Source organism: Monomorium pharaonis, chromosome 4 (genome assembly GCF_013373865.1).
Source record: "Monomorium pharaonis isolate MP-MQ-018 chromosome 4, ASM1337386v2, whole genome shotgun sequence".
Classification (NCBI taxonomy): Eukaryota; Metazoa; Arthropoda; class Insecta; order Hymenoptera; family Formicidae; genus Monomorium; species Monomorium pharaonis.
The window spans coordinates 2,238,057-2,264,513 of record NC_050470.1 but is presented as its reverse complement, the minus strand read 5'-3'; the positions used below and the strand labels follow the sequence as shown (position 1 = coordinate 2,264,513).

Below are 26,457 nucleotides of genomic sequence, written 5' to 3'. Positions count from 1 at the left end.
ATTAACTTTCTAATTATATATCGATCGAATAAATTTATATGCTCACTGTTGCCTTCGATGTATCGCTCTATTACTTTGTTTGCGTGCAAGATAAAAAGATTGACACTGATATTGTCGATACATTAATATTAAGATTTTGTCTCCAAATAAATTTAATTTTCATTACAACATATATATAATTATTTAATGCTACCGTGTTTTAATGAATAACCTATCTAACATGTTGGCATTAAACAATTATCCCCGCGCAACCTGTACGGATAGAGCAAGAAACTATCAGTTTATTAATCAATGAAGACAAAACGGAATAAATGAAACAAAAGGATCAACTTTGAAGTATTTACCGCAGTACTTTGTAAAGCGATCTTCTTTTTTTATGCAATAATCGCGATTTCCGTGCAAAACGCAACGTGAGCTTTATTTCGATGTGCAATATGTAGGATAACATGGCGGCTTAACGCTCATTTAACTTCGGTTATCAACGAACGTACATTTATATTCTTTCTACGGCCACCTATATATTGTGCTACACTGTTAATTCCGTACTATTGTGATTAGATACATCTAATACCGCTGGTGGAATATTTAATGTGATTTCCAATTTCTGATACGCGAACCCGAGTACTATGACTGCCTATTCGTAAATTATATTGTACAGTACATTGTATGTTACATTATACTTGCGATGTAAATACATAAGTATACATATAAAACGTGCTTTCAACGAGACATTTATATATTCATAAAATTCGACGTTGCCTCAAATTTTTGTGCCAGTTTTGTGTCAGCGTGTGTTTCAAGTCAATCAAAAATACACAATCCGTCGTACAATAAATATTCCAAATACTTAATATAATTAACAAACATGTGTTTGAAATATGAATTTTAAGAAATTGAAATAATGCGATATGCATAAAATATTTTTTTACTTTTAATTGCAGATTTATTTTGCACTTTTTAAATAAAAAAGCATTTTTACTTTTGCTAAAATGTAATAAATAATCTTTTTAAAATAAATGACTGGAACAGAAAGTCACAATTTGATTTAATATAATTGTTTTTATTGCTATTTATTAAATGCTATTGGTAAATATTTTATTTATTGAAAAAAGAAGAGTATATTTTTTAGCCTTAAATCAAAACTTATGAAAGTATTGATAGAAATACACTCGTATATTCAAGCAAAACACGTAAAACACAGGCTTTAAATAGGCAATAAGACTCACGCAAAAGTAAATACACATGTGCACGCAAGAAGTGCTAGAATAATCGGGTAGTAAAAAAAACAAAGACTTTTCTGATATCACTATTCTCTATGTGCCTTCTTCCGCTTTCGATGGAGCCAATAAAGTGTACCTAATTAACATTTGCGAGTACAATAACTATAGAGATTCAGGCTCAAAAGAAAACTCTTTCGCTCTCAAAAACAAATGTCACAATTATTCTGTTATTTCTGTTATTTTTCTATTCTAAAAATAAAGGCGTTCCGATTTGTAAATAAAAGTTTAATCTCGCGTGTGCTTTTTTCTATCTAAAAAAAAATCGTTAGATTGATCATAAAAGCATGTAGTCATGAAAGCAACGTAATCGATATATAATATCTTGTTAAAATGGACAAAGAGATATTAATCAGTAATTAGTGAGATAATCCACGAAACGATGTTTAAAGAACACCGATCGTAAGGGAACAATGCAAGATGGCTAGTCATTGTCAAATAAATGTGATGAATAATTGTATGATTAATTAATTGAGAAAGAGCTAATCCTTTTTGTATGTATAATTATTGCTAATAGCTTAATATGTATTAATATAAATGATACAACTCTGTGGTATGCCTTTATGTCAAATACGTTTGTGACATATATGAATGTGCCGATTGTAAAATTATTTCTTTTTTTTTTAATAAAATATTTTCACGTGCAAATATATTATCGCATTTTTCCTTGCATATTTATCCGCATCCCAATTTATCTTTCGTTAAAATTAATTCACTCAAATTGCCTTCCGTAAATAGTCCGCAATAAACGTTGCGTGTTCGCGCGATTGCGAAATACGATACGGAAAAGGGGACAATCGAAGAAAAAGCTTCGTGGAATATTCGTATTTTCCCCGTAATGAAACAATGGAGAATTGTTGAATTGTTAAAATTTCTCTTGCCTTTTAAGAATTCTCTCCGTAATTGAAGTGCGATGAGCACATCATCGAATCGTAATAAAATGATATCGCCGTGTCTTGCGTGTCACGAAGCACTTTGTGTCGAGGGCATCGCTCGAAGGTCCTGTAGCCCAAGAACGAAATGCTTCTCATATCTGCCGTTCGTTTATAATACACCTATGCAAATTAATCTCTACCACGGAAAACGTTTTTCTGACCTTGGCAGGAAACGAATACACTTTTATCCCTCTATAATCTTGTAGAAAATTGCAAAGTGCTTGACAAATTTCCTTCAAAAGTCGAAATTGACTATTTTCCTACGAATTCTTTTTATGACTCATATTTTTGCAGAAATATAAATTTTCTCTTTGCCTCTTACTCATGATTTTAATAATAGAAAATAAATCATAGTAACGAGAAGATTATTTCATACTGTTGACATTTAGACGTCTGGACAAGAACGATCAATCATCATTACGATTTTTTATATCTTTTCAAATTTAATTCTTATTTTATAATTTCTCTACTGTTTTCTTAAAACTATACGTAAAATGTGATCGTACTGTTTCAATAAAAACAAACGCGAAATTGAATTGTCATTGACCTACATGTGCAGCAACTGCAGATGAAAATCAAGTGCATCCTGTCAATCGTGCAGCTCGTTGTTCGACATTTGAAGGGTTCTTCATAAAGCAGGCATCGTTACATGCTCATTACCACGCATCACACTATTTAAAGACAAAGAGAAACAGAGAGAAAGAGAGAGAGCGAGCGAGAAAGAGAGAGAGGGAGAGAAAGGAGGAAGGAAAAAGATAGAGACATAAGATAATATTTCCCATTTGCGCATCAACGCGTCACAAAAAGTTCGTGAAGCGATGTTTAGTGCAACTTTTAGATAAACATAAAAATGTAACTAAATAATGAAAGCTTTCAGACGTCAGTTTAGAGGATCGCATTACCTGGCAGGACAACCAATAAATAACACGATAATCGAAATACGAGTTATTTGAATTGATAAGCTTTGATAAAGATAAAAATATAAATTATGTCCTTTACGTATTACTAATTATATAGCTGGTTAAAAATATATTAATGCTGTTCAGCAATAAATTTTTTAAGAATACTAAATAAATATAAAGTTTTCTTCTTTTGCGTAATTCTGTGTAGGTATAAAAGGTTTTGTAAAAATAATGAATACGTAACGATAGTGGACATAATTATTTTGTTATTACACATGTTCCTTTGTAGATATGTAAAGCAAAAATAGTTTCGAATAAAACATTATTAAAACACGTTTAAGGGATATATCACGGAATTACGATAAAAGTTCTACCGAGAATTCTAGCGTAATAGGAATTCCGCTTTCGTTCTCCAGAAAGGGAAAATAATGGAACTTAGGGACGGCTCATTGGACAAACTGAACAAATTACGTTGCAACAAAACACATCGGCCTCTTTCTGTCGACCTCTCAAGGGAGAGTAAATGAAATGTCATGAAAATTCACAGACGCAATTTCCTATGCGATACGTGTCGCTTTAGACCAGTGAAAAAATTCTTAACGAGATTCTTAATGAAAACCTTCTTTTTCCATTATTCATTAAGCCTTTTTAAAATCAAGTAAAGGCATTGTTGCTGACTGACCTATGATTTTAGTCAAGCCAACAATAGTTCAGGACACATACCTGTTGCTGCCTAAAGAGAGACGTTTATCTCTTACGTACATCAGGATAATAGAAATAAATTAATCAGAAGATGCATAAAATAGATTATCTTAAAATATTAGCTTCTCTTCATCAATTATTAATTTGTACGTTTGCTATATGTGGAAGTCATACTAAAGGCTATTTGCTGCGACACCAGATCGATAATGGAAACAATGGAAATGGAACATTCGCTTCTATGAGTTTATTATACCTATTCATTAGTCTTTCTGCAGTTGTCCTCGTGACGATTAATTTCAATTAAGGTATTTTATAATTGACTTTTTCAAATTTAAATTATTGACTGATAAAAAAACAGAAAAATATTTTTGTACGAATAAATAAATAATAATTTAGATATTTCTGGATATATATTAAACAATAGCTCACTCCAGCTAGTGTTGTCACATTTTTGGTTGGCTCATACCGTATAAAAAAATCCAAAAAAGTAAGTACTTAAGGTTTATGAAATCCAGTTCTATATGATAAAACTATCTTTAAAAAAAAATGTCTCCATTTCAATGTAAATAAAATATTTAATATATAATGTACTGTAATTTTATATTATAAATTGCTTTATTTTTTACTAAAATAACGCATAATTTAAATTAAATCATGCGTGTGGATTGCATAATTCTAAAAATTGAAACTAAATTAATTTTAATGTTCTAATGTTTCAGAATTATTAGATTATTCGATTACAAAAGAAAATTTGCACTTAAAGAAATCACGTGTCAACACGAAAGAATTCGAAATAAGTATCAGGTTAAATAAGCCCGCGAGCTGTTTCTGTAAGTAAGCTACCCTACTTCGAACAGGGCGTGCAGAGGACACGCGTGAGATCGATAGGCACGTACTATCTTTTCCTAAGCACGTAGATCAATGGAGACAACTTAGAGTTCTTGCTCTAGAATACCTTATGAGTAGTAATCAAATCGATTCTCTTTTGTAATTTTTTAAGAACATGTAGTGCAAATTGCAAAGTCAGTTATTTTACTGATAAACAATTACGAAATTTAGAAATTTCTGCTATAATTTCTATAATTTCTATAAGTTGTACGCGCTATTGATTTTTGTACGAGCAGTTAGGGATAAAACAGAACGCATCAAGCTCGACTACAGTCTGATCACCATTTGTTGTTAACGTCAATACCGCTTGAAAAAAAATTAATCAAAATTCCTTTAGATCCAATTAAAACGTATATTGGTACACGTTCTTACGATTGCTAGATTTTACTTGTACAGTGACAATTAGAAAAGTATACTTTACCTTGGATGAATCCGAGGCATTATGGAGGACGGAAAGACACTTACCTTCAGCTGTTCTTGACGACGATACGCGTGCAGCATCAATTGTTTCCGCTCCTCTTCCGACATTAACGGTTCCCTCGACGGTTTTCCAGAGCCTCTCTTCTGCAGCTTCACGATTATCTTGGTCTTCTCGTTATTACCCACAAAGTCCTTTAGTTTTTTTCCAGGTAATAATTCCTTCCCAGAGAACCATAGTTGAGCCAGTTGCACATCGATTACCTGCAACAAATACGTATCTTTCCAAACGTTAATGAAGATGTCGCCAATTTCCAGCGCGCTTAATTTTTTTGCATGCAACATAAAAGCTAAAGTTTAATTTCTTTAAACTGGAATTTCTTTTAAACGTCTGTAAAACATTTTAGCAATTTTCAAAGAGCAATACGTACTTCAAGAGATGCTTGAGTACCAGTGAGATCTTCGCTATTCTCAAACTCTTTACGTATCACGTCGTGTGGCGGAAGTCCCATCGGATAAACTATCGTCACGGCGCCTCTTAATAAATCCAGAGCTTCTTGAACCGTCTTCTGGGTAACCAATTTCTCCTGTTGCACTAATTTCTACAATTGTACAAAATAATTAAAGGCATTTGTTAATCGAGACGTTTTACAAATAGTAAAACAAATTAAATTGCATTTACTTTCGATGTCATAGCACGTGCATCCTCGATAGTTTTCTTCAGTACTTCCTGCATCTTTTCATTTGGTTGTTTACCGTTTCTACGACCTGTATTTATTTAAACTCAGTCTTAATTTATCCCGTAAAATGTATACAACTTTAAATAAAATATTTAACTTATTTGTAATATTCTTAACAAAACTTTATATTGCTTTGTAAAGATTTTTAAAACTTCAGTAAGGGATTTGATAATAAATATTTTTTATGCATCTTTTATGCAATAATTCTTTTAACATGTAAAAAGAATATTAAGATAATTTTATAATAGTTATTCTTAATTTTTATTGAAACAATTAGAAGCAGAAAAGGAAATCGGTGTACAAATAAAATAAATAATTAATACTTAAATTATAAGTTGATATGCTACAAAGCATAATGAGTACATTACGTTTTGCTTTATTTACTAGCTCCGCAAGCCATTTCTATTTTTTTAAAATGTTTTCGAAAGAGCCATGCCTCATTATCGATTATGCCAAAAGGTGTTCGTTTTTTTTTTGTAGCAAAACCTATTATTATCCGATGCCGATGAACAATGTTGCGTACCTATTTTGTCTTTGTTGAAAGTCCAACCGCTCGTGGGCACGCACTTGTCGGCCCATTCGTCCTTGAGCTTGAGCTCTTCAACCTGCTCGTCCGTGAGGCCCATTATGTCAGGTGGTAACATCACGCCGTGCTTAGCCAGCTCCTCGATCTCTATTTTTCACGAAAGAAATACTCGTGAGAGAGCGAAAGGGAGAGTGAGAGCGACCGGTCAAGTATAAGTCCGTATAATTATCCCGCGTGACTAATATCACACGATGCTCAGGATAGATGGGTTCATAAACTCAGGCCTCGACTTCTTACTACATGTTGTTATTACGTAGCCGCGGGTGTGCCTCGAGGAGATAATCACTAATGGATTTTTCACGTTAATATTCCGACTGCGAGGTCAGAACCTGATGCGCGGTTCACCTCGTGCCACAAAAGCTCATAAAAAGCAATTGGTACAGCCTTTGTTACTGCTTACTTGTTACTTAGGCATTCTATATAGCTCTAAACATCCTCGAAATTTCTATACCATAAGACAAGAAATGGTATCGATTAAGATAATATAATTAAAAGAATTTACCCTTGCATATTAAATCTTATACAAAGGAATAGACTTAAAAAAATAATCTTTTTTCGTATTTCTAAACTATGAGAATGTAATTATTATTATAAAATATAGACATTCTAAATGATTCCTTAAAACATATGTTTATAATTTAGTCTACTTCATATTATTCAGTTACTTTTGTTAGAAACACTTGTATTTTTGCTAACCTATTTTTATTTTAAGAATATATAAGAAATTTACCATAACAAATTCTTGAAATTTTTAAACGACCGTTGTAAATCACTACAATGTCATTTATGACATCGTCCACAAGCGCTTCTACGTGGTTATCATATAAAAATTGACTCTCGTCACCTTTCTTCACATGTAATCTCACCATTTTTATTAGAGGAATTAGAACTTCTAACCAAAATTGAAATTTTTGCGTTAGAATTAACGTACTAAGTTGCGATTTAATATTTTCGTCAACTCGAGATTTTTTATTGAGACAATGAATATATTATGATTATTAATTTAGTTTAAACGTCAAAATAAATTCTTTTCGTGCAAGTGCGAATTGTCACAAGGAACCACGAGGAACTAAACATCTCACATATATTCATCCAATAAAAGCAGGCCTGAACGTCAGAACGAATCGTCCATGGTAACACGAGTTATTGATTAAACAATGCGAATGCAACTGACTATCAAAAAAATGAGAATAATCACATAACCCGGTAATAAAAAAAAGTAATGAAGACTGATCAATAAGAATAGGAAGTTGTTTAATAAATATATGATTTTATGTGTTGCTCATTATTATTTAATATACATATTTACATTCTAATGGAACACGGATTACAAGAATAAAGACGTTCATATATCGTTACAAATATGAAGAAACGCTGACAACGTATTTCTCCATTTCGGTCATCGCGTTTCTACTGGCGTTTTTTGACACAAAAATATGATATATTTGTATGATTGCTTAACGTCGATATATAATCTATATATAGTAGCAATTAATAATATTTTAAATATTCTCGGCGCAACGTTGTACAATAAAAATCTATTTGTCATAATGTATAATTCTCTATAATATAAGTGACTAGTATTAAGTTAAAATACACTTAGAGTTTCATTTCGATGAGGTGCATTTTATGCAGGTCATTTTTCTGTTTGGGGTCCAAACAAAGATGATCCATGGACGTAACAAATGATTACTTTCAATTCGTCTCATTTCGACATATCAAATAAAGTTTTGCTCAGTACACATCTCACGTTGGCATTAAATGATTAAATAATGCGTATGTTGACAATTTCAGTCTATTGTTTTCTCCTTACATTTCTTTTCCTTTGCACGTTTCAATTATTTGTTACGTCCATGAGATGGTCCCTATAATAATTGTTGTGTTATATGGACATGTCGAACGATTAAACATCCTAATCACGTGTCCCAAATTCGCGAACGTCAACTCGCGACAGACACGACGAAAACGGACTTTTTTTTCATTTTAACTCTTAACATAGACACGAGTAACAATGACAATTGCTTACGTTGAATGGAGTCGTCCGTCACTCGCACGAAACAACGAGATTTGGAAATTTACTCAAAATCACATTGCTTAAACAGTCGCGATTGTGATTTCGACGGTAAACCTATAATAACTACTAGAGCTGCATTGCTTTATTTACATAACGCTACACGCGGAATTTTTTAGTTTCATAAAAAATAAGAAAATTTCTACTATTTTATTTCAATCATAAGTAAAAAAAAAAAAATAAAATCACATTTAATTCTGTAAGAAAACAAAAATAATCGCCACAATTTTTTCAAAAAGCTGGAGTTATAACAAGTTATTTTTACGTTGACTGTATTCTCATTATGTATTTTCTCACACAACAGCTTAAACGGCGCAGCAGTGCATCATGTAACTCCGACACTGAAATAGCGTAGTTCTCTCTTTTACATGTAACAAACACGTGCTTATAAGAGCACATTTATAAATAGACACACGTGTACATGCGTACGCGACATTTACATATTCGCTCGTCTACGTGTGACAACACTTATGGGAGAGGAAGAAAATTCCTCGACTATTTTAACGTGATAAGCTATGTGAATAGAAAAATTGGCATTTGGTCCGAAAAAAATATACGAAATGCATGTGAAATTTATATTTTCAGACAATACCCTATCTAGGCTTCGTCCCATTTTTAGGTGGCCGATGGAAACATTAATCGATCAACATCGTCATTACAAATGGTTACGTACAAATGCCGTTAACTTAGATACAATTTCGTTTACGCCGACAATTGTTGGTGTAAACGATTGGTGCATTCTATAAGTTTAAGTTTCTGTAGAATATTCTGTAGCGGCATTTTATCTTGACAAAACTCGGTCCCACAGATTTATTTGTTCATTTTGAGATCTTATCTCTGTTATAGAAAAATATTTGATATAAAGTTTTATATATTTTAGCTTTTAGAAAATAAATTTTTTGAAAATTTTAGTTAAGTGCATATGTGTATTTTTTGTAATCTATATTTTATTTGTAAAAGCCAAAATGACTTTATACAGAAAGTTTTATCGGTGATTAAGATATGGAAAAATATCGTTAGTGTCATTTCTTATGAGAAAATATTGTTAATGTCATTTCTTATTTTGGTCGTGCTCCTACATTCTTTCATTACTCTTATTTTTATCGAAGATATGAACTTGCTACAATACAGAATAAATCCATGGAGAGTCGCTATTCTCATACACATAGTCATCGAAAACACCGAATGACGTTTATCTTCTATCTCACAACTGGAAGTTTTATGGACCATTTTTGTATCTTTAGCATTAAAATGCCATCATATTTAAAATAAACTGCAAGATGTGGTTTCAAGAATCGTGCTCAAATGCAATTGAGATTCAATAGAATCTATAAATTCTCAAAATAACATTAAAACTGCAAAAATAACGAGTCGTATCCCAAAATGGTTAATTTATCAACAGACGCGTCTAATTGTAAGCCATCTTCATTATTAAAATTGCTGAGCAAGATTGTTCATTTTTATTCTTTGTATCACGCATCCTCAGAACTCTTATGACAAACGGACGGCAAGATTTTTGGATAGTATACAAACGTCATACGGAGAATTCTACTACTATACTACTATACAATAAAATAGGTTGCTTATCTTGGATTTAAAAACAGTTGCTGAATAAAGCTAATTACAACATCGGTGGGTTTTGGTTGCTGATTGCACTAATCGACTGAGATTATTCCTCGTCGATGGTAGGCTGGACTTGTAGTACGTCCTTTAGGATCCTGTGGTCATACTGCTGCTCGTCGGGTACTTGTAGTGTGGAAGTGGAGGAAGAAGAGGAGGAAGAGGGAGAAGAGGACGAAGAGGAGGAAGGAAAGGCAGAACCGTGCAACAATGGCTGTTGCACGGTACTCTGTTCTCAAACCTTACTTTCGGGCCCATCAGTGGTATGTTTGAAGGAATTACGAATTTTGCTCAGATGGAGAGCAGCGATATGTCCGTAGCTTTTATTGTACCATTCAGGTGTGCGACCTCTGAAAACAATTTTTATTTTGAATTTTAGTCTACTCCCAAGTCTATTCTATCTTAATTTTTATTTTAAATAAATATAATAAAATAAATATTATTTAAATAAATAAAAATAAATAATTCACTTTAAATAAATTTTTAGAAAATATTTTCAAGAAAATGTTAATCAAACCAAAGTGAATAAAATACATTATTCAAGAGAAATGATTGACATTACTTACTTCGTATCGACTCTGGATAAATGCATAATGCGGGATTTGCCGCTGCCACATGGTTCGATAAGATAACGTGAGGCCAAAACGATGCCGCGAGTTCCCCCGAGCATGACAGGAGCATCTGGATGTTGCACGGATGTTTCGACAATGACACAAGCACCTTTGGGAAGATCATTCCGCCAAGATCTACAGAAATTAATTATACTAGTTGTAGACTGTGAATATCTCTAACAATTAAAATTTACGTAAAATAAAACATTTGGTATTTATAAAAATAATACAACAATGTTTATAAATAATATAAATATGTTTATGTATAATATGTTTATGTATAATAAATAAATAAATATGTTTATGTATAATAAATAAATATAAAAGATTTGATTATAATACATACAAATGATATAAATTTTATTAACTCACCTTACTACACAATAATCTCGAGCGGGCAGAGGACTCATGTTCCCGGTGGCGTATTGAAAGACCTCCACATTGGTGTCCAACTTGGTCACCAGTCTGTACTTTAATAGTTGCGGGTCCCAGATGTGTCTTTCTCTTAGCACACGATGCAATAGTTCGTTTGGCGGAGCTTCGACTTCAGTCGACACTCGCCAGAGACGAAGCGGGTGTCCATCGCCGACCTTTTTGTACGCCATTTCTACGCTGTTATCGGCAGGATTGCTTACCGTGACCCAACCGCGACTTCTGCTAGAACAGATTGCAAAGTCTCCATTTTAGCGTAAGTAAATCCTCTGTTAATTTATTTATTCGTTTATAGTTTATAGATCTGATATATATATTCTTTTCTTTCCTTTACTTACATTTGTTTATTAAAAAAAAAAAAAAATATCCTTGATTATAAAGTTTTTATCTGCTCACATTTATATTATTTTATCATTTCTTTCGCAAATAAATTATATTATAAGGATGACATGCACTCACTTTTCTCGCGCTTCCTTCAGCAACGCTGTGGTGCAGGCGTACAAGTAACCCCTCCAATCCTGCTTCATTTCCGAGCCGAGTTCCTCTAGCGCGACCGGAATGCTTTCTTCCATGTAATTAAAGTGACACTGCGACAGCATGTCCGATGAGACCTGAAAGAATCGGAAGAGGCAATGAGCTGTGCCCTCTTCCTTCGTTTGTGCTTGGGATCAAACCAAGCACGCGATCGACGAATGACAACGCTTCGGCACTCACCATGAATAATTCACGATGCATCTTGACCAGATACAGAAGACAGTCGTGAGCTGCTTTGTTTTCCGACAGTTCCCGCTGATCGGGAATGCCCACGGTCTTTCGCCTACGTGGCGACACGCTGTTCGACCTGTTAGTCACGTTCGTGTTGCTGTGGTTGAAATGGAACAGGCTCGGAGCCAGGCATACAGCCAGATTCGAAGCTGTCATTTGATTGTAGGGCGAATTGCTGGCAACATGGTTGAGGAAATCAAGCAGGGTCTCCAATGCCTCACGATGCTCGTCCGGAAGCAGCAATAGAACGCACTGCACGGCATCAGGTCGTAACTCCACCGGGACATCTGTGAGAAAAACCGATTCATCGTAAAATCATACACTTCTTTTTCCGCGTTGTTTATAAATGAGAAAAAAAGCTAGCAGAAATTGTAAAAACTTACGTTGGAAAATGGCGATAAATGTCTCTGAGAGCTTGTTCGTTAACAGAGCCTCCGGCAGCTCTCTGAAATATTGTTTGACAAGATCGGCGACGTCAAATGCCTGCTGCCCATCAAAATTAATATTGTCCCCCTGGGTTTCCGTCATGATTTTCAGCTTCTGTATCCTCGACTTGACGCCGCTCTTTCTAAAGATGCCCACTTGATCCAGAGCATTAGCTCTCAGCCATCTCAGGGCGATCTGAATGCACTTAGGTAAAGCTTGACCAGTTCTCTGCAGAGATAGCAGAAGCGGTACTCCAAAAACTGTCTTGTCCTTGTAATCGGGCGACTTGATTTTTCTTATAAACTTCGGAAGTTCCCAGTTCCAACCAGTGCGATGAGTCGGACAATATCGTTCCATGCACGCCGTAAGTTTCAGCAATGCTAGCTTCCTCAGCACCAAAAGTTGTCCGCACGACATGGAAGCCATCGCTCTAGGACACAAAGGGTCCAAGGGTTCAGGATAGAGCGACCCTCTTTGGAAACTGTGCCATCTGACGACGGTGCCCTTGTGTTTTGGCGATTCTTCTTCTGGTTCGGAATCCCTACTCGCCACAGAAGCGCTTTCCTGACTACCAGCTAAATCAGAGCTCCTAGACCTCGATTTTTCACGATAGACTTCCTTGGACTTCGATTTGTCCTTATGTGAGTCGTCGCGGCGCCGGAAGCTCTTGCGCATCTTATCCTCTCGCTTCGATGTTGCCGCCTTTTCATCTTTGTCTTGCGCAAGCTTGTCACGATACCTCTGGGATTCTTTGCCGAGATTTAGGCTACCGCCACGAGTGTTAATCGATGCGTTCTTCGACGGCGTGGAATTTTGGGAACGTTCCTTGGAACTTTGGGAACGTACGTTCACAAATTCTAACACCTTCGCGTGATTGCTATTAGCGTCGCGGAAGTATCGATGTCGCCAGTTCGTCGGCTGGCATTCGGAGTCGCTCAGCGCGCCCTGATCCTCCCTGCTGCGATGTAAAAATCGACGGGCGCGATTCATCTTCGGGCGGATCGGCGTCGGGGTCGGTCCACCGCCCTGCGAACCATCCGAGCAGTAACTCGAGGAGTCGTCGCCGAAAGGGCTAGGCGCGTTTGTCTGCGGCGACGGCGGTAAATGATAGGGCGAGGCTGGCAAGGTAACCGGCGAGCCGGGGATTTGCAGCGGCGAAGCCGATAAGAGTTCGTTAAAGGGGACCGGCGCCGGTCCCGTGGGCGACACGTCCACGCAGTTCAGTTCCTTCATTTTCTGCTGCATAGACATCACGTCGAGCACCTGGGGCCCGCTGATCACCACCCCGTCGCGATTCTGGCGCTTTCGTCGCCGCGACTTCAGGGACTCCACGCGCCTCAGAAAGGCCTTCGCGCCGTCCCGCAGCCTTTCCGAGCCCGACCTGCGGAATCGCGTGCTGTTCTCATCGGGCAGGGTCCCCGGTGGCAGGCTGCCGTACCGCACATTCTCCAGCATAGTATCGTCCGCCTCCTCGGCCTCCAGACGATCCTCGAGAGAATCGTCCTCGGACGCGGCGTTCTGTCCGGCGATCGCTTGCAGCCTCTCAACGTTCGCTGCTGTGACATCACCTATGCGAGACCAGCGTCTGGTTTTTTTCTCGAAGGTCCATTTCTCGCTCAAGGCGCACTGCGTGTCCTCATCGGATTCGTCACCACCACCACCACTCTGTGTAACAAACGATAGCAAATAGATTTAAAATAAAACGAATTGTAAAATATAATTACTAATGTACTAATTATAATATAAATATATATAATATAATTATAGTATAAATATAATATTTCTTTCAAGTCATTATAATGCAACGTTCTACAATAAATAGTAACATCATAAACCAGAAAGAAAAAAAAAAGATAATAGTTATTTGGACTCGTAAAATCATTTTTGTTACAAAAAAGCATACATATTAATTAATTTTAAAACAACTCATTAATTTTGGTCATGTTAAAGTATTAGATTTGATTGAATTATTGTATATAGTTGTAATAATTACATTGTTTTTTAAATATATATAAATATTTATAGAATAGTTATTTTTTGGTGATTTGACCTAAATTTCCAGGCAAAAACACGGTGTGGCAAAATGTGATTCACCAGTCTGAATCACGATCCGGATTCAGCTGAATCTGGATCCGGGAACTTGATTCGAACGAGAGAATTCCATTCGTGCGACTTTCGCGAGCCTCGAAGCCCATTTATTTCACACGGAGGATAATCCTGTCCGCGTGCAAGGTGCAATTTGGGTAGGCACAAAGTAAGTAATAAACTAGTCAGCCGACGCGTGTAATCCATAAAAGCTCGGGCGTTTCTTTTGCGAGATTACAAGGGAAATACAAACAAAGTGGCCCGAAAGAATACGCGACTCACATTATCCGACGTGACGTCCATACAGGCGGAGAAGCGTAACGCCCGAATTAACTGATACTCGTCGAATTGTATTTAACGAACGTGCTTCATAATTAATTCGTAGCGACAAAATTAAGGACCGGCGATGTCAGGCAACAGACGGATCGCGCCCCGAACACTATAATTAATTGTAGAAAGTGTTCCGTGCACCGGCCACTTTTACCGCTCGTAATCGATGGGGGTCTTAAGGTCGCAAGGTTAAGCAACGTTTCCTGCTGCCTTCAGTGGTAGAGAGAAAAAGAAATTACCGCCTCGATAACCGTGAGGTCATCAGCTGGCGTAACAAGAATTAAGCAGATTTTACGCGAAAGAATCGACGATTTTCTGACAAACGTCGTCGTTATCACGTATTAACGCGTATCAACAAAGCGAGAGGAAAATTAAGTCATTTGGCAAAAATGGAACGTTGTCAAAATTGATTAATTTTACGCAAATGATGGGATACGCAATTCCTTACGTAACAATACGGTTTTGTATTCGAGACCATCAATTAAGCACGTGTTACAGAAAGAAGCGTCTTAAATTTCCGCCACGTCAAAACAGTTTATGTCCTAATTATGTCCCCTAAATTAAATTTCATTGTGCCCTTTGAAATTTATAGCCGGTCATTACTGTCTTACATCACACACTGCCCCGCTCAACACACGGCCCGCGTCCGACGAACTGACACGACCCCAAACCGCGTGCTCCTAATTCATTTCGGCGAGCGTCGATGCCCGGAGAAGCAATCGCGCGTCTTTTATCACCGCGGTAAATCCCCGTTTTATATAGGAAACACGACGTTCCCAGAGCCGAGTTACGATACACATCGTAAAAAATAATTTACTAGGACGGTCCCGCGCGCGGCGCGGCACGACGCAGCGCGACGCGGCGCGACGTCGCGTTGAGTGGCAGAGACGCTCGAAATGGGTTTACAGGTCTTTCTCCTCGTCTTCTCTCGCTTTTTTTTCCTCGTCCGATTACGCGAGTGACCGAATAATAATGAGGCAGCGCGCTTCTCCTCGCGGATGTGGGCCACGGATAAAAATACGCGGCATTGCACGCGCGGGATATCGGCCGGGAAATAAGACGTGGGCGTCACCAGGCGAAAAATAGATTTTTGAGATTTTAAAGAGTGCATTTCGCGCTCTGTATTGGTCTAACGCTGCAGGCGAGGCAGGCAAGCGGAGCTTTCGAAACACCCTTCCATTCGTTGGGGCGACAGAAATAAAATCGGAGCCGGATGACGTCCGACAGCGACGTCGACGACGTCGTCGACGGTCGACGGCAACGAGGACGACGACGACGACGACTTCGGTGACAAATGTCGAGTCTTTGACGAGGCAAGGTTCACGCCTGTGTAATTGCGAAACTATTTTTGCGTTGCTAATTATTCCTTCCGGTGGCCCCGCGCGCGTATAAATAAAACGTCCTCTTCGCGCGCGGAAACACGCACGGGAGTGTCGCGTTTCTGACACTCTTTTAGTGGTGCAAGACAGGTTGGCATCAATCATACAGAAATCAGCTGAGGAAAAGGTGCTTATAGCCCCACCATTTACATTTTGTGCAATAACTTTATTAATGATTAATACTTTAAATTAAAAACTTAACATTTCCATTCACATATGTTGTTTCTTTGATTTTAGACTTAAAATTTTAAAATATCTAATACTTAAGATGTTACTTATAAAAATATAATGACTGCATAATGGAAGGAAAAGCAGAAGTAAAATTTAAGAAAATAAAAATTTCACTCATGGTATTTATGTTTTAACCCTTTGCGGCACACATTTTTCTATTAATCGGATTTTTATGAAAATTGGTGTAGAAAGGTTTTTAAGGTCGCTGATTACGAATCTGCCATCAGATTTCAACGATTTTTTTTCAAAATTGCGGATTTCATATGGCAAGTCATAATTTTGAGTATTTTTTATCGGTTTTTTTATGGAAATAGGTATACAGGGATTTTTCAAAATACTGATTACGAATTTACCATCAGATTTCAACGATTCTTCTTCAAAATGGTGAATCCAATATGGCGATTTACGATTTTGAGTATTTTTATAGGTTTTTTATGGAAATTGATATATTGAATTTTTTAGGGTCGGAATGTTGAAAAATTTCGGACTTTCTTACTTTTTTTTTACAAGAACAGATGTACAGAACTAGCTTTTTTAGGTTGATTATGTGTAGATCAGATTTTTGAAATTTAAATATGGAAAATTTCAAATAATGAGTGATAAAAAATGTTTTTTTGAGATTATATATTTTTTCATTTTTTCGACAATGGTACATAGAACATAAAATTTTTTCATAAAAGAAACCGCACTTAGTTTACTTCAGAGACACGAACGTGGACGTGGCAGTCATTGTCTGCATTTTCTTTTTTTTTGTATTTTTGTATTTTACAATTTTTTTCCCACAATTTACTTTTTTTATTACAGTTAGCACAGCAAATCAATTTTTATATTCGTAATTAGCATTTTGAAAAATCCCTGTATATTTCCATAAAAAACCGATAAAAAATACTCAAAATCGCCATATTGAATTCGCCATAAAAAAAAATCGTCAAAATCTGATGGTGGATTCGTAATCAGCGTTCTGAAAAATCCCCGTATACCAATTTTTATAAAAAACCAATAAAAAACACTCAAAATCGTAAATCGTCATATTGGATCGCCATTTTGAAAAAGAATCGTCGAAATCTGATAGCGGATTTGTAATCAGCGACCCAAAAAACCTCTGTATACTGATTTTCACAGCTTCATGATTCTTTCTTCTTTTTGACATACATTTTTTGTAAAAAACACACACTTTTTTCACTTTATTTATTTATATAACAAAATTAACTAATAATAAAGGAAAATTATACCTTACCAAATATTACTAAGACTCTTACTAAAGTAAAATTACAAGAAAAAGTAATAAAATACAGTATTTGGTGTCTGAAAAATTAAAGAAATGACTTCAAGATAGGTGGTCGATATATCGACCACCGTGCCGCAAAGGGTTAAAAGCTGACGCTTACGGTTTTCCTCTCATAAATCTACTGTCGCATTTCTTGCAAATTGTATTGCATTCGTAACGCTCTGAGAAAAATTCTGACAGAGAGTATAAGATTCAAAATGTGATTTTTGCTTCTTGGGAAATGTACGCGCGCGTATGTGTGTGTGTGTGTGTGTGTGTGTGCATATGCTGAACGGTGCCACTGTGCAAACCGTACGAGGCGTTCGTGGGTCCATTGTCATGTAGCGTCGATCACGTGAGGTCGCACATACATACACTGGGTGTGTGTTCCACGTGGAAATACAAAGGCGTCAAGTTTCATAACGAGAAGCGATGTGCCGGTCCTATTGTTAGAAAGCCAACCGTCTTCGAGACGCAGGAAAAGACGCCCATTTCGGCTTAGTCACCTTGTGGAGATTCAACGAGATGACCACGAGAAGTCGCAGGGTAACCCCATAACGTCGTTTCTTTTTTCTCTGTGATGGAACAACCAGGGCAGCCTGCGGTAGATAGGCTGATCGGGAAGACGGATAGCAGCGAAACGAAAAGCTCTCGGATGCGTGAATGTCGATAACAACTTTCCGGGCCAACGCGAGCCGGAAGGCTAAAGAGATCCCTCATTCGTGAATTGCGATAAATACTCGGTAACATGACTGATAAGCTGATGAGAATACAAAAGTGTCCATTTCGGCTTTCAACATGTAAAATTAATGATGTACTTTATAGATGATCCAACGTCAGTTCATAAATTTAGATAATTCGATATTCTAAACTCTAAACGTTTTTTGAATATAAATGCATAATTAATACACTGAAAAGAGTGTTGTTGCATTAATTAAAAATGTAATATATTCACAGTCGATAAATGTTCTATTAAGAAATAAACGAATCAGAGATCTTGCAGAAATTCAAGCGTTCTGACAGAAGTTGAAAAAACTCTTGAGACTTTTTGTAACCAGAAATTCTGTCTGGTTTCACGAAAACTCATCCAACCATATATGTCTTGTTGAAACAATCAAACTGTTCTTAGTGCATAGATACGTTGTATGCATATTCAATTACGAGAAATCCGGAATCACACTTCCCTAATTTCTATCTCACGTCGCGACTTCGACCCTTTTTACCTTTTCTCTCCGATATTTCACCATCATTATTGCATATTACACCGGCGTCACGCCTGACGAGAAGCGAGACGACTCTACGAGCCAGCGACGAAGGCTATGTATGCATTTACATCGATGCAATGGACTCTCCGTCATCCTCCACCGAGGAGGATGCACCTTTCGTAACGCATCTGATGCGCGAGCATCGGACATCGATTCTCTTTCTCTCTCTCTCTCTCTCTCTCTCTCTTTTTCTCTCGTATAAGTTTCGCGGTTGATTATCATCCGTTCGGCACTTGGATCGCTCGCTCGCATGCACGTATATCTGCGTTTCCGTTCCGGCGCGTTACTACGAGAGACGTGACGATACCCCCATACGTGAGTTATTTCCGAGCGGCGTTCAACGAGCCGTGTCGCCCCGCAGTGTGTACGGCCGACGTCACTTCCGTCTAAGCAGGTTGAACAAACCTCTGTCCGTTGTTTTTCTGGGCCCTGAACGGCGGCGACGGCGGACGGTCCGAGATACACGCGCGAATACCCGCGGCCTCGGACATATGAAAGGATACTCGTTACGCAAGAGAAAAAAAAATTTCAGCTTGACTTCCGACGAGCGTGCCATTAAAATGCATATGTCATTTACGTAGCAACTTGTTTAATATCTCCGCGAAAGATGTGTAATGTTGTTTTGTTACATAAAATTTGCATAAAACTACGCATAATTATTTTATATTGCAAAAGTTTATTATGCATTAAACATGTAGTTCAAATATACGTATTCATCGTCACTTTATTGATGCGTAAAATATAATTAGACGTAATATAAAGCATCAAAGATTTTGGTCTAATGAACACTCTATCCTTTTACTGTCTTACAAGCAATTATAACAGACGCGCGCAAATTGTAGTTAAATATTATATCCATTCGTAAATGTTCATGTTGTCGGAATAATTGGTCGCGTTGGGTTACCAATTAACCAACCGTCGCCATAACACGCGATGGTATTAATTTAATTTACAACGCCCAAATGAAAGTGGCCTGTCGCGGCAAGAAATTTCAGGAACTGCCCCCTTTCACAAAATTAACATTAATTTAATCGCAGCTATTTAGTTGCTTCGTATCTTTTTTTTAATAACCCTAAAGATTACGATTTAAGAGCAAGGTTTAACATACAATAAACACACATTAATTTAAAAATAAATTTTACTTTAAGTGCATTTAAAAGAAAAAATGACAAATAGTAATAATAATAAAGTGTCGAACAAATTATAGAATGGTATTATAATCACGTTCATTAGCATAAAGAATATTATATGCAAAATTTTAAATATAATATAATTTAAAAAGTTTAAAAAATATTTAAAAACTTAAAAATGATTTAAATTAATCTAATCTGCAAATATTAAATGTATGAACATTAATTGTTGTAAATTTCCTATGTGCAACGTATATATTACTGATAATTCTAATAATTCCTGTACGTGTTGGCATTCATAAAATAATATGATTTTGCAAACTGAAGAAACGAGCGGTGGCGATCGCCAGTTGCGCTATGAAAGAAGGAAATCGTGATGCCGGACAACGTCGAGCAAAAAGAGGTCGTGGCTGCAGATTCAATGACGACCGGTTGATACGCCGCTAACAGGGAAGCCTATATTCGATGTTTCGCGTAAAGAAACGACTGGCACGGCAAACCGTACGATTCTCGAGGGCTTGTTACTGAATCACGATTGTCAATGAAGAAATCCACGACTGTTGCAGCCATGACTGCACAGCCGCGAGCCGTGTAGCTTCTGCGATCGATAGAAATCCGTGGAATGCCGGTCTCCTCTACTTCTTCTGCCGTCGTCTCCTTCGCAAATACGACGATAACATACTTTCGAACTGAGAATTTTAACTCGCGGAATCGACAATGCTCGCAAGGAGCGCGGCCAGTTTTTGTCCGTACAATTTGTACGTGGTCGATTCAGGTCTTTTCCAAAATGCAGTGGCCAACGAGAGCACGAAAAAAATAAGAATATATCTAGAATGTTGATAAGATGAATACTAATGACAATATTCTATGTATCGTATTCTATTCGGCAGAAGTCGCGAAACCGAATCTCAATTAAAGATTTAATATAGTTTCTTTTTCTATAAATAAAACCAGGAAAAACTGGGATTATCGAGGTTTCCTCAATTTCTATTTTGTGCTGACTGAAAGGCTAAGTTTAAAATTTCGATACATGCAACGCGAAGAAGAGAATTTTTATCGCGTACCACCCAGGGCGAACGAAAACATTCCCAGATCTAGGTCATCGCTCTATGGTGGTTCTAAATTTGGGCCGTACGACCACCGTCGTATAGAAGCTTGCGGCCTGTCGCGATCAGTGACACTCGATTTGCAGCGGCCTAACGAGTACGAATGGCCCGTCATTGTGTGGAACATATATCACGAAATTCAATTAGCCTAACGTCAAAAAACCGCCAGTCAAACGGAGGCCACAAAGATATTTATGCGTCATTCTCATTAACGAGACGCCCGTCCAATTTTAAGAGTCAAGAAAATAAAATAAATGATAAAAATTATAGAAGTAAAGAATATACAAGTAGGTTGAGCCATATAATAATCAATCGTCTATTTAGAGATTAAAGTAATAAAATATTTATTAATACCGTTTTAAAACTAATTTTTCATTATTTCTAATTTATTATTATTTAATTTATTATTTTCATTTTTAATTTATTATTCGCTTAATTAATAAACAACAAATAAAATGAATTGCAAAAATCTTTTGTATAAAATTAATAGACCTCTGTACGAATTTCGCTTTCTGTAAATATTGTGATAAAAAATCATTGTATCTTCCTACTGGGAAGGAGAACTGTTATTACCGCACGAATTTTCGCAAGAAAAATCGCGCGATGGTACTCTGGTCACGCCTCATTAATTCCAACCACCTTCATCGTCACCTCTGTCATCCCTTACTTCCGGTATCATTAACTAACGAGCGCTCGCGGGGCGCCCTAACGGTGAGTAAATCCTCGTTTGCGAGAACCAGCTCGCCTGATCGGTCGATCGATCATTTCAATCGCGAGAAGGTATTAGGACGGCGTCGGTCTCAGCGATAATTCTCGACTGGAAAAGCTCGTAGGAGTTTCTCCCGAGATGCGCGCACACTGTGTGTAAATGGCACGCAGCCGCATCCGGTACGGAGACATTCGAGTGTGGGAGTGAGATCGACATTACACGATGATACGTTTCGATGCTGCGATTAATTTCATCATTGCTAAAAAATTGCCACATTAAAATTTAACATGTGTTGCCGCTCCCACACCCCCCCCCCCCTCTAATTAACATAATTATATATTACAGATCGTTCGGTGTTTCTTCTTTAAAACTTAATGAATGGAGTTTATGATAATCACGATTGGCTCAAGACGATCGAGGATTGTTTGATAGATTGGCCAGACTCGGATTTAAATGCCTCTACGTTTACGTGTATACGACTTCGCCGCCACGCCAAGGCTTCGTATGACGACGATGACGACGACCACGACGACGACGACGACGACGCCGTGCTGTCTGGCCGTTTTACTCGACGCTTCTCTCTCGACTCTCTCGCAAGAGAGAAATCATCTCGCGGCATCCCGCTCTCGTCCCTTCGCCTGAGGCGATGCGTGACACTTGTTTAACGCGCGTGACGTGTCCACAAGAGATCCACACACGTGTGTGCGGATAAGCGGTTCCGAGGAAAAACATAAAAACGGGGAAAACGACCGCGGGGTTTTTTTGTCGTTATTTATTACCATAGAAATGTCACTTATTACGCTCTCTGGGATAGATCCGGAGAACGAGAAACGTGGTATGAAGAAAATCACAAGGTACACATCGCGTTTCAACGTGAAAGTAAACTTGCCGCGTGCAAAACTCAGGTAAAGAAAAATCGCAAAATGGACATAGACTCTAAAATAGGATTGAAAAGAGTCAGACCTGTAAGATTTCAATCCAAGCGTAAACGATTTCGATGTTTTCTGGAGTTAAATAAATGTCTCTGTGTACTACAAATCGCAGGCAGCCTGCGGCTGCATCGTCTTGACTTTGTCAAAATTTTCTGACGCAATGGCTTTTAAACAGACATGGAACAATCGATTGCACTGCGACGCAACAGTCCCGCGCGGTTGATTTAAACAACCGCGAACGGTATCGCGGTCTTCATCAGCGGTGTGACTTACGCTAATTGGCTTCTGAACGGTCCGATGGAAATTTATGGTAATACGCCGGCTCTCGGCCGCGAGCGTTAACTCGCGGTTGCACGCGCGGTGCAGCCGTGATAACTGCACTGCGTTTGTAAATAAAGCATCGCGATTTGACGGCGGCCACCACCACCCATCGTCGCGAATGCGTGCGATCGAATACTAGAAAGGATTCTTCCAACATGCTTGGAAAGTGGTGTCATTAAAGAGAGAATAACTTCGTTTTCCTTTCCTAACGAAACGATAAAGCAGTGACTAAAGAAGCACTTTTACCTGGTAACTCTGTCATTAAGAGTGGATACTGTATTGATAATATTAATAGATAATAACATACTTTATGTTAATTAATGCTATACGTTAATTAATACGTCCAGTTTTAATGTATGATTGCGGTTCAAGTCCGGCAAACTCGTATAGGCACGCAATTATGTAGAATTAAAAATATATGTATATTTAATAATTCATATTATTATTATTTATATACATCTCACATCTTGAAAAGGGTGTTTCCCAATTATTGTAGCTTTTAGAAATATTATCACATTATCCGGTGATCGAATTGATACATACCCGTCATGAAATGAGGCAGTTCCAGATTCGAATCTTGACCGGGGTAATGTTTTTTATAGTTTTTAAAATGCACGTAGCAATTAATATCGCAATCAAAATTAAAATTTGGGACACTAACTCTAACTTCAATTTGTGATTGCGACACATGCACACTGAGAGAAAAGTGTTTAGTATTTGTGGCTATAATTGCAATGGTAAAAGAAATTAGAGCGGAGTTTTATTTTTATAGATATTATTAAAAGTTGGGATAGTGTTTTCTTGGTACTCCTCTTCCGGTAAGTGTGAGAACGGCGTGATTATGCAGGTGCAGGTGCAGCGGCCGTGGTTTGCGCCCATTAAAAACTAGATCCGCGCCGGGCGTGCAAGAAGATCGCGTTCAGATCGTTATAACGGTGCGGCATAGAAATGCGCGCGTATATGCACGAGCGTGACAAGCGAGCATTTATCCCGGCGCTAATGACCGTTTCCCGTCATCCGATTTCTGTCCGGTATGCCACCAGATAGAAAACGCGCCCGTCTCTCCGCTCGGCTCGCGATCGCTCGATAAGGAGCGGACCCCCCCCCCCGGGTCAGGGAGCTCTCGTGTGTGTTTGTCGGGCCGACATCTCGCATCTCGGATAATCATCGCCGTCCCCGGTCGTCATCATCCGAGGACGTGTACTTTCTACGCGCGCGGGGAACCGCGTTCGCAGAAGAAATGACACGCTTTCCGCGCGAATTCCGACTTGGAAACGGACGACAACGCGCTAATTATCGAGCGTGGGTACTTTCCTCTCACGTAGCATAATTACGGTATAAGCCGAGCTGTAACTGGATTAATTCGCGCGGGCGATAAGGCTTGTTAACATCTTGATTGAGAGCAAGCCGTACGCCAAATCAAAAGTTATATTGCAGAACGTATGTCTTTTATAACTTTCAATATAATTTTTTTCACGTAATTTTTATAATATATAATGTTTTTATGCAAAGTAATAAATGCAAAGGAGAGAAACCGAAAGAGTATGATTCTTTTAAATGTAATTTATGTACATTTGAATACTGAGGGTTGCAATTTACATTGTGCTCGTTTACATCAAATTAGAAAAAATTAAAATTTTCTGGAAAGCTTTACAAAATACATCTGTAAATCTTATTCTCAGTATTTTTAGATATTAATAAAAAAAAACAAAATTAGAAAGTTATAAGAAAGCAACAAGAATAACACGAAAGTTGTTGCTAACGAGTAAAAAAATCGACTGATTGATCGAAGAAATACGGCGTACAGGAGGAAATGCGGCGAACTCTCGGTACACAAACGTCGTACTTTTGCTTAATGAGACGTATTATACACTTAGGAGCTGCGCACGAGCGTAGTACGTTTTTTTCCCGAATACATACATAAAATTTACGGTGCACCGACCGTCGTGCTATGGGAAAAAGCGCCGTGCGTCTCTCTCGATACACGCCGGGTGTATCGGCGGTAGAAACGGGGCAAGTCGCGTTCGTTCGCGCGAATTTATGGCAACCGGTTTGCGCGATCAACGGAGGAATGTCGGCTGTCGTTTGCGCCTGTCAACCCGCGCGAGAGAAAGAGACGCATCGTTGCATGTCGTCGCTTCGTTCCTTCCCATCGCGCCTTCCCGCGCACAATTCGCCGCGGCACTTTTCAAAGAGGCCGAGAGAAGAGAAAGAGATAGGTGAAGGCGGCTCGGAAAAACCCACGGATAATGATCGATATTCCCTCGAAATGCCGGGAGGGAAAATACCGGTACCCATGAGTCTCCATGAATCAGCCGTATCTCTCTAGTAGTAGGACAATTTAAGCTGTTCATCGTTAACCGCTCACCTATCTCGTATTCACGCTCGGGTATGCTGCTGGCTGTTATTATCCCTAGTCAGAATGACGTCGACTGTATATAATGTCAGATAGGTCTCGAAGGATTGGAATTTATTCGTCCACGTCAGGAATATTGAAGTGGACTTTAATCCAAGAATATATACGGCTGGTAACAAGACGCGCGAACGAATAGTGCTGTTTCACTTTTCCTTTTGCCTCTACCATTCCTGGTTGCCATTCCGGAACGGAATGACAAAACTAAAGCTACGAGAGCTCTTATCCTCGCGAGGAGCCTAAGCGGAATTATTTCGAAAATTATTTTGATACGTCAAACGGCACTGTACGTGAGCCGAGTGAATTTTACAGCGGCTGTCAATCCTCTGTTAGCGCGTACATTACGAAGATTCCCCCTCGGTATTATCATCACGCCGTGGCCCTGCCAATAGCGTGACGACTGCGATATGCAGGTGCAACGTGGAACCGTGCCGCGCAGTCTGCCGGCGCGGTGTTCTCCGTGGTTGCGTGTTTCCGAACCTGTTTCCAAGTTTTACACACCGGCGGCGAAGTCGACGCCGGCAACCCGGGTGCCTACATGTAATTACACATACCACTCCTTCTCCCGCTGAACGCGTCCTGAATGCAAGAACGTTCGTAACGTTGGGAGGAAGGAAAAAGCGTCGCGTAGGGAAAAAGGGGCGGCTGTACGTAAAAAGGGAAGAAGTAGATCAGGCAGAGTAGGCGAGGCAATGGGAAGGGAGAAAAACCGACTGAGAGGTGTAAAGGGTGGAGAAAAAGGAAGAAGACGCAGAGGAAATACGGAGGAGTTAAGATGGATAAAAGAAGATCTGCAGGTGTCAAATAAGAGAATCATGCACTAACGAAAAAAAAAAAAGATTAAAGATGCTGACAAAACAAAAATGAAGAGAGGTTTGTACGTGAGGAGAAATCTGCTGGCGATGGTAGAGGGGACG

At 38.2% G+C, this 26,457-nt stretch overlaps 2 protein-coding genes across 3 annotated transcripts in view; both read right to left on the bottom strand.

The window, feature by feature from the left end:
- Positions 1 to 4,500: 4,500 nt before the first annotated feature.
- Positions 4,501 to 7,581, bottom strand: LOC114253714 (cilia- and flagella-associated protein 298). Its single transcript, XM_036285234.1, is given in 6 exon segments — positions 4,501 to 5,160; positions 5,163 to 5,385; positions 5,553 to 5,723; positions 5,804 to 5,889; positions 6,385 to 6,534; positions 7,178 to 7,581. Coding segments are annotated over 6 exon segments (882 nt in total). The 5' UTR covers positions 7,317 to 7,581; the 3' UTR covers positions 4,501 to 5,047.
- A 140-nt stretch (positions 7,582 to 7,721) lies between these two features.
- Positions 7,722 to 26,457, bottom strand: part of LOC105830700 (rho GTPase-activating protein 7) — a 221,307-nt gene continuing 202,571 nt past the window's right edge. The window contains exons 11-16 of one of the 2 annotated variants that reach the window (XM_028189375.2): positions 12,330 to 14,037; positions 11,896 to 12,233; positions 11,641 to 11,792; positions 11,122 to 11,406; positions 10,705 to 10,884; positions 7,722 to 10,488 (exon numbers count right to left, since the gene is read on the bottom strand). In XM_028189375.2, the coding sequence (XP_028045176.2) occupies positions 10,374 to 10,488; positions 10,705 to 10,884; positions 11,122 to 11,406; positions 11,641 to 11,792; positions 11,896 to 12,233; positions 12,330 to 14,037 (2,778 nt within the window). In that variant the 3' untranslated portion in view covers positions 7,722 to 10,373. The remainder of the gene's footprint in view (positions 10,489 to 10,704; positions 10,885 to 11,121; positions 11,407 to 11,640; positions 11,793 to 11,895; positions 12,234 to 12,329; positions 14,038 to 26,457) is intronic. The other variant, XM_036285229.1, reaches the window with a different exon arrangement.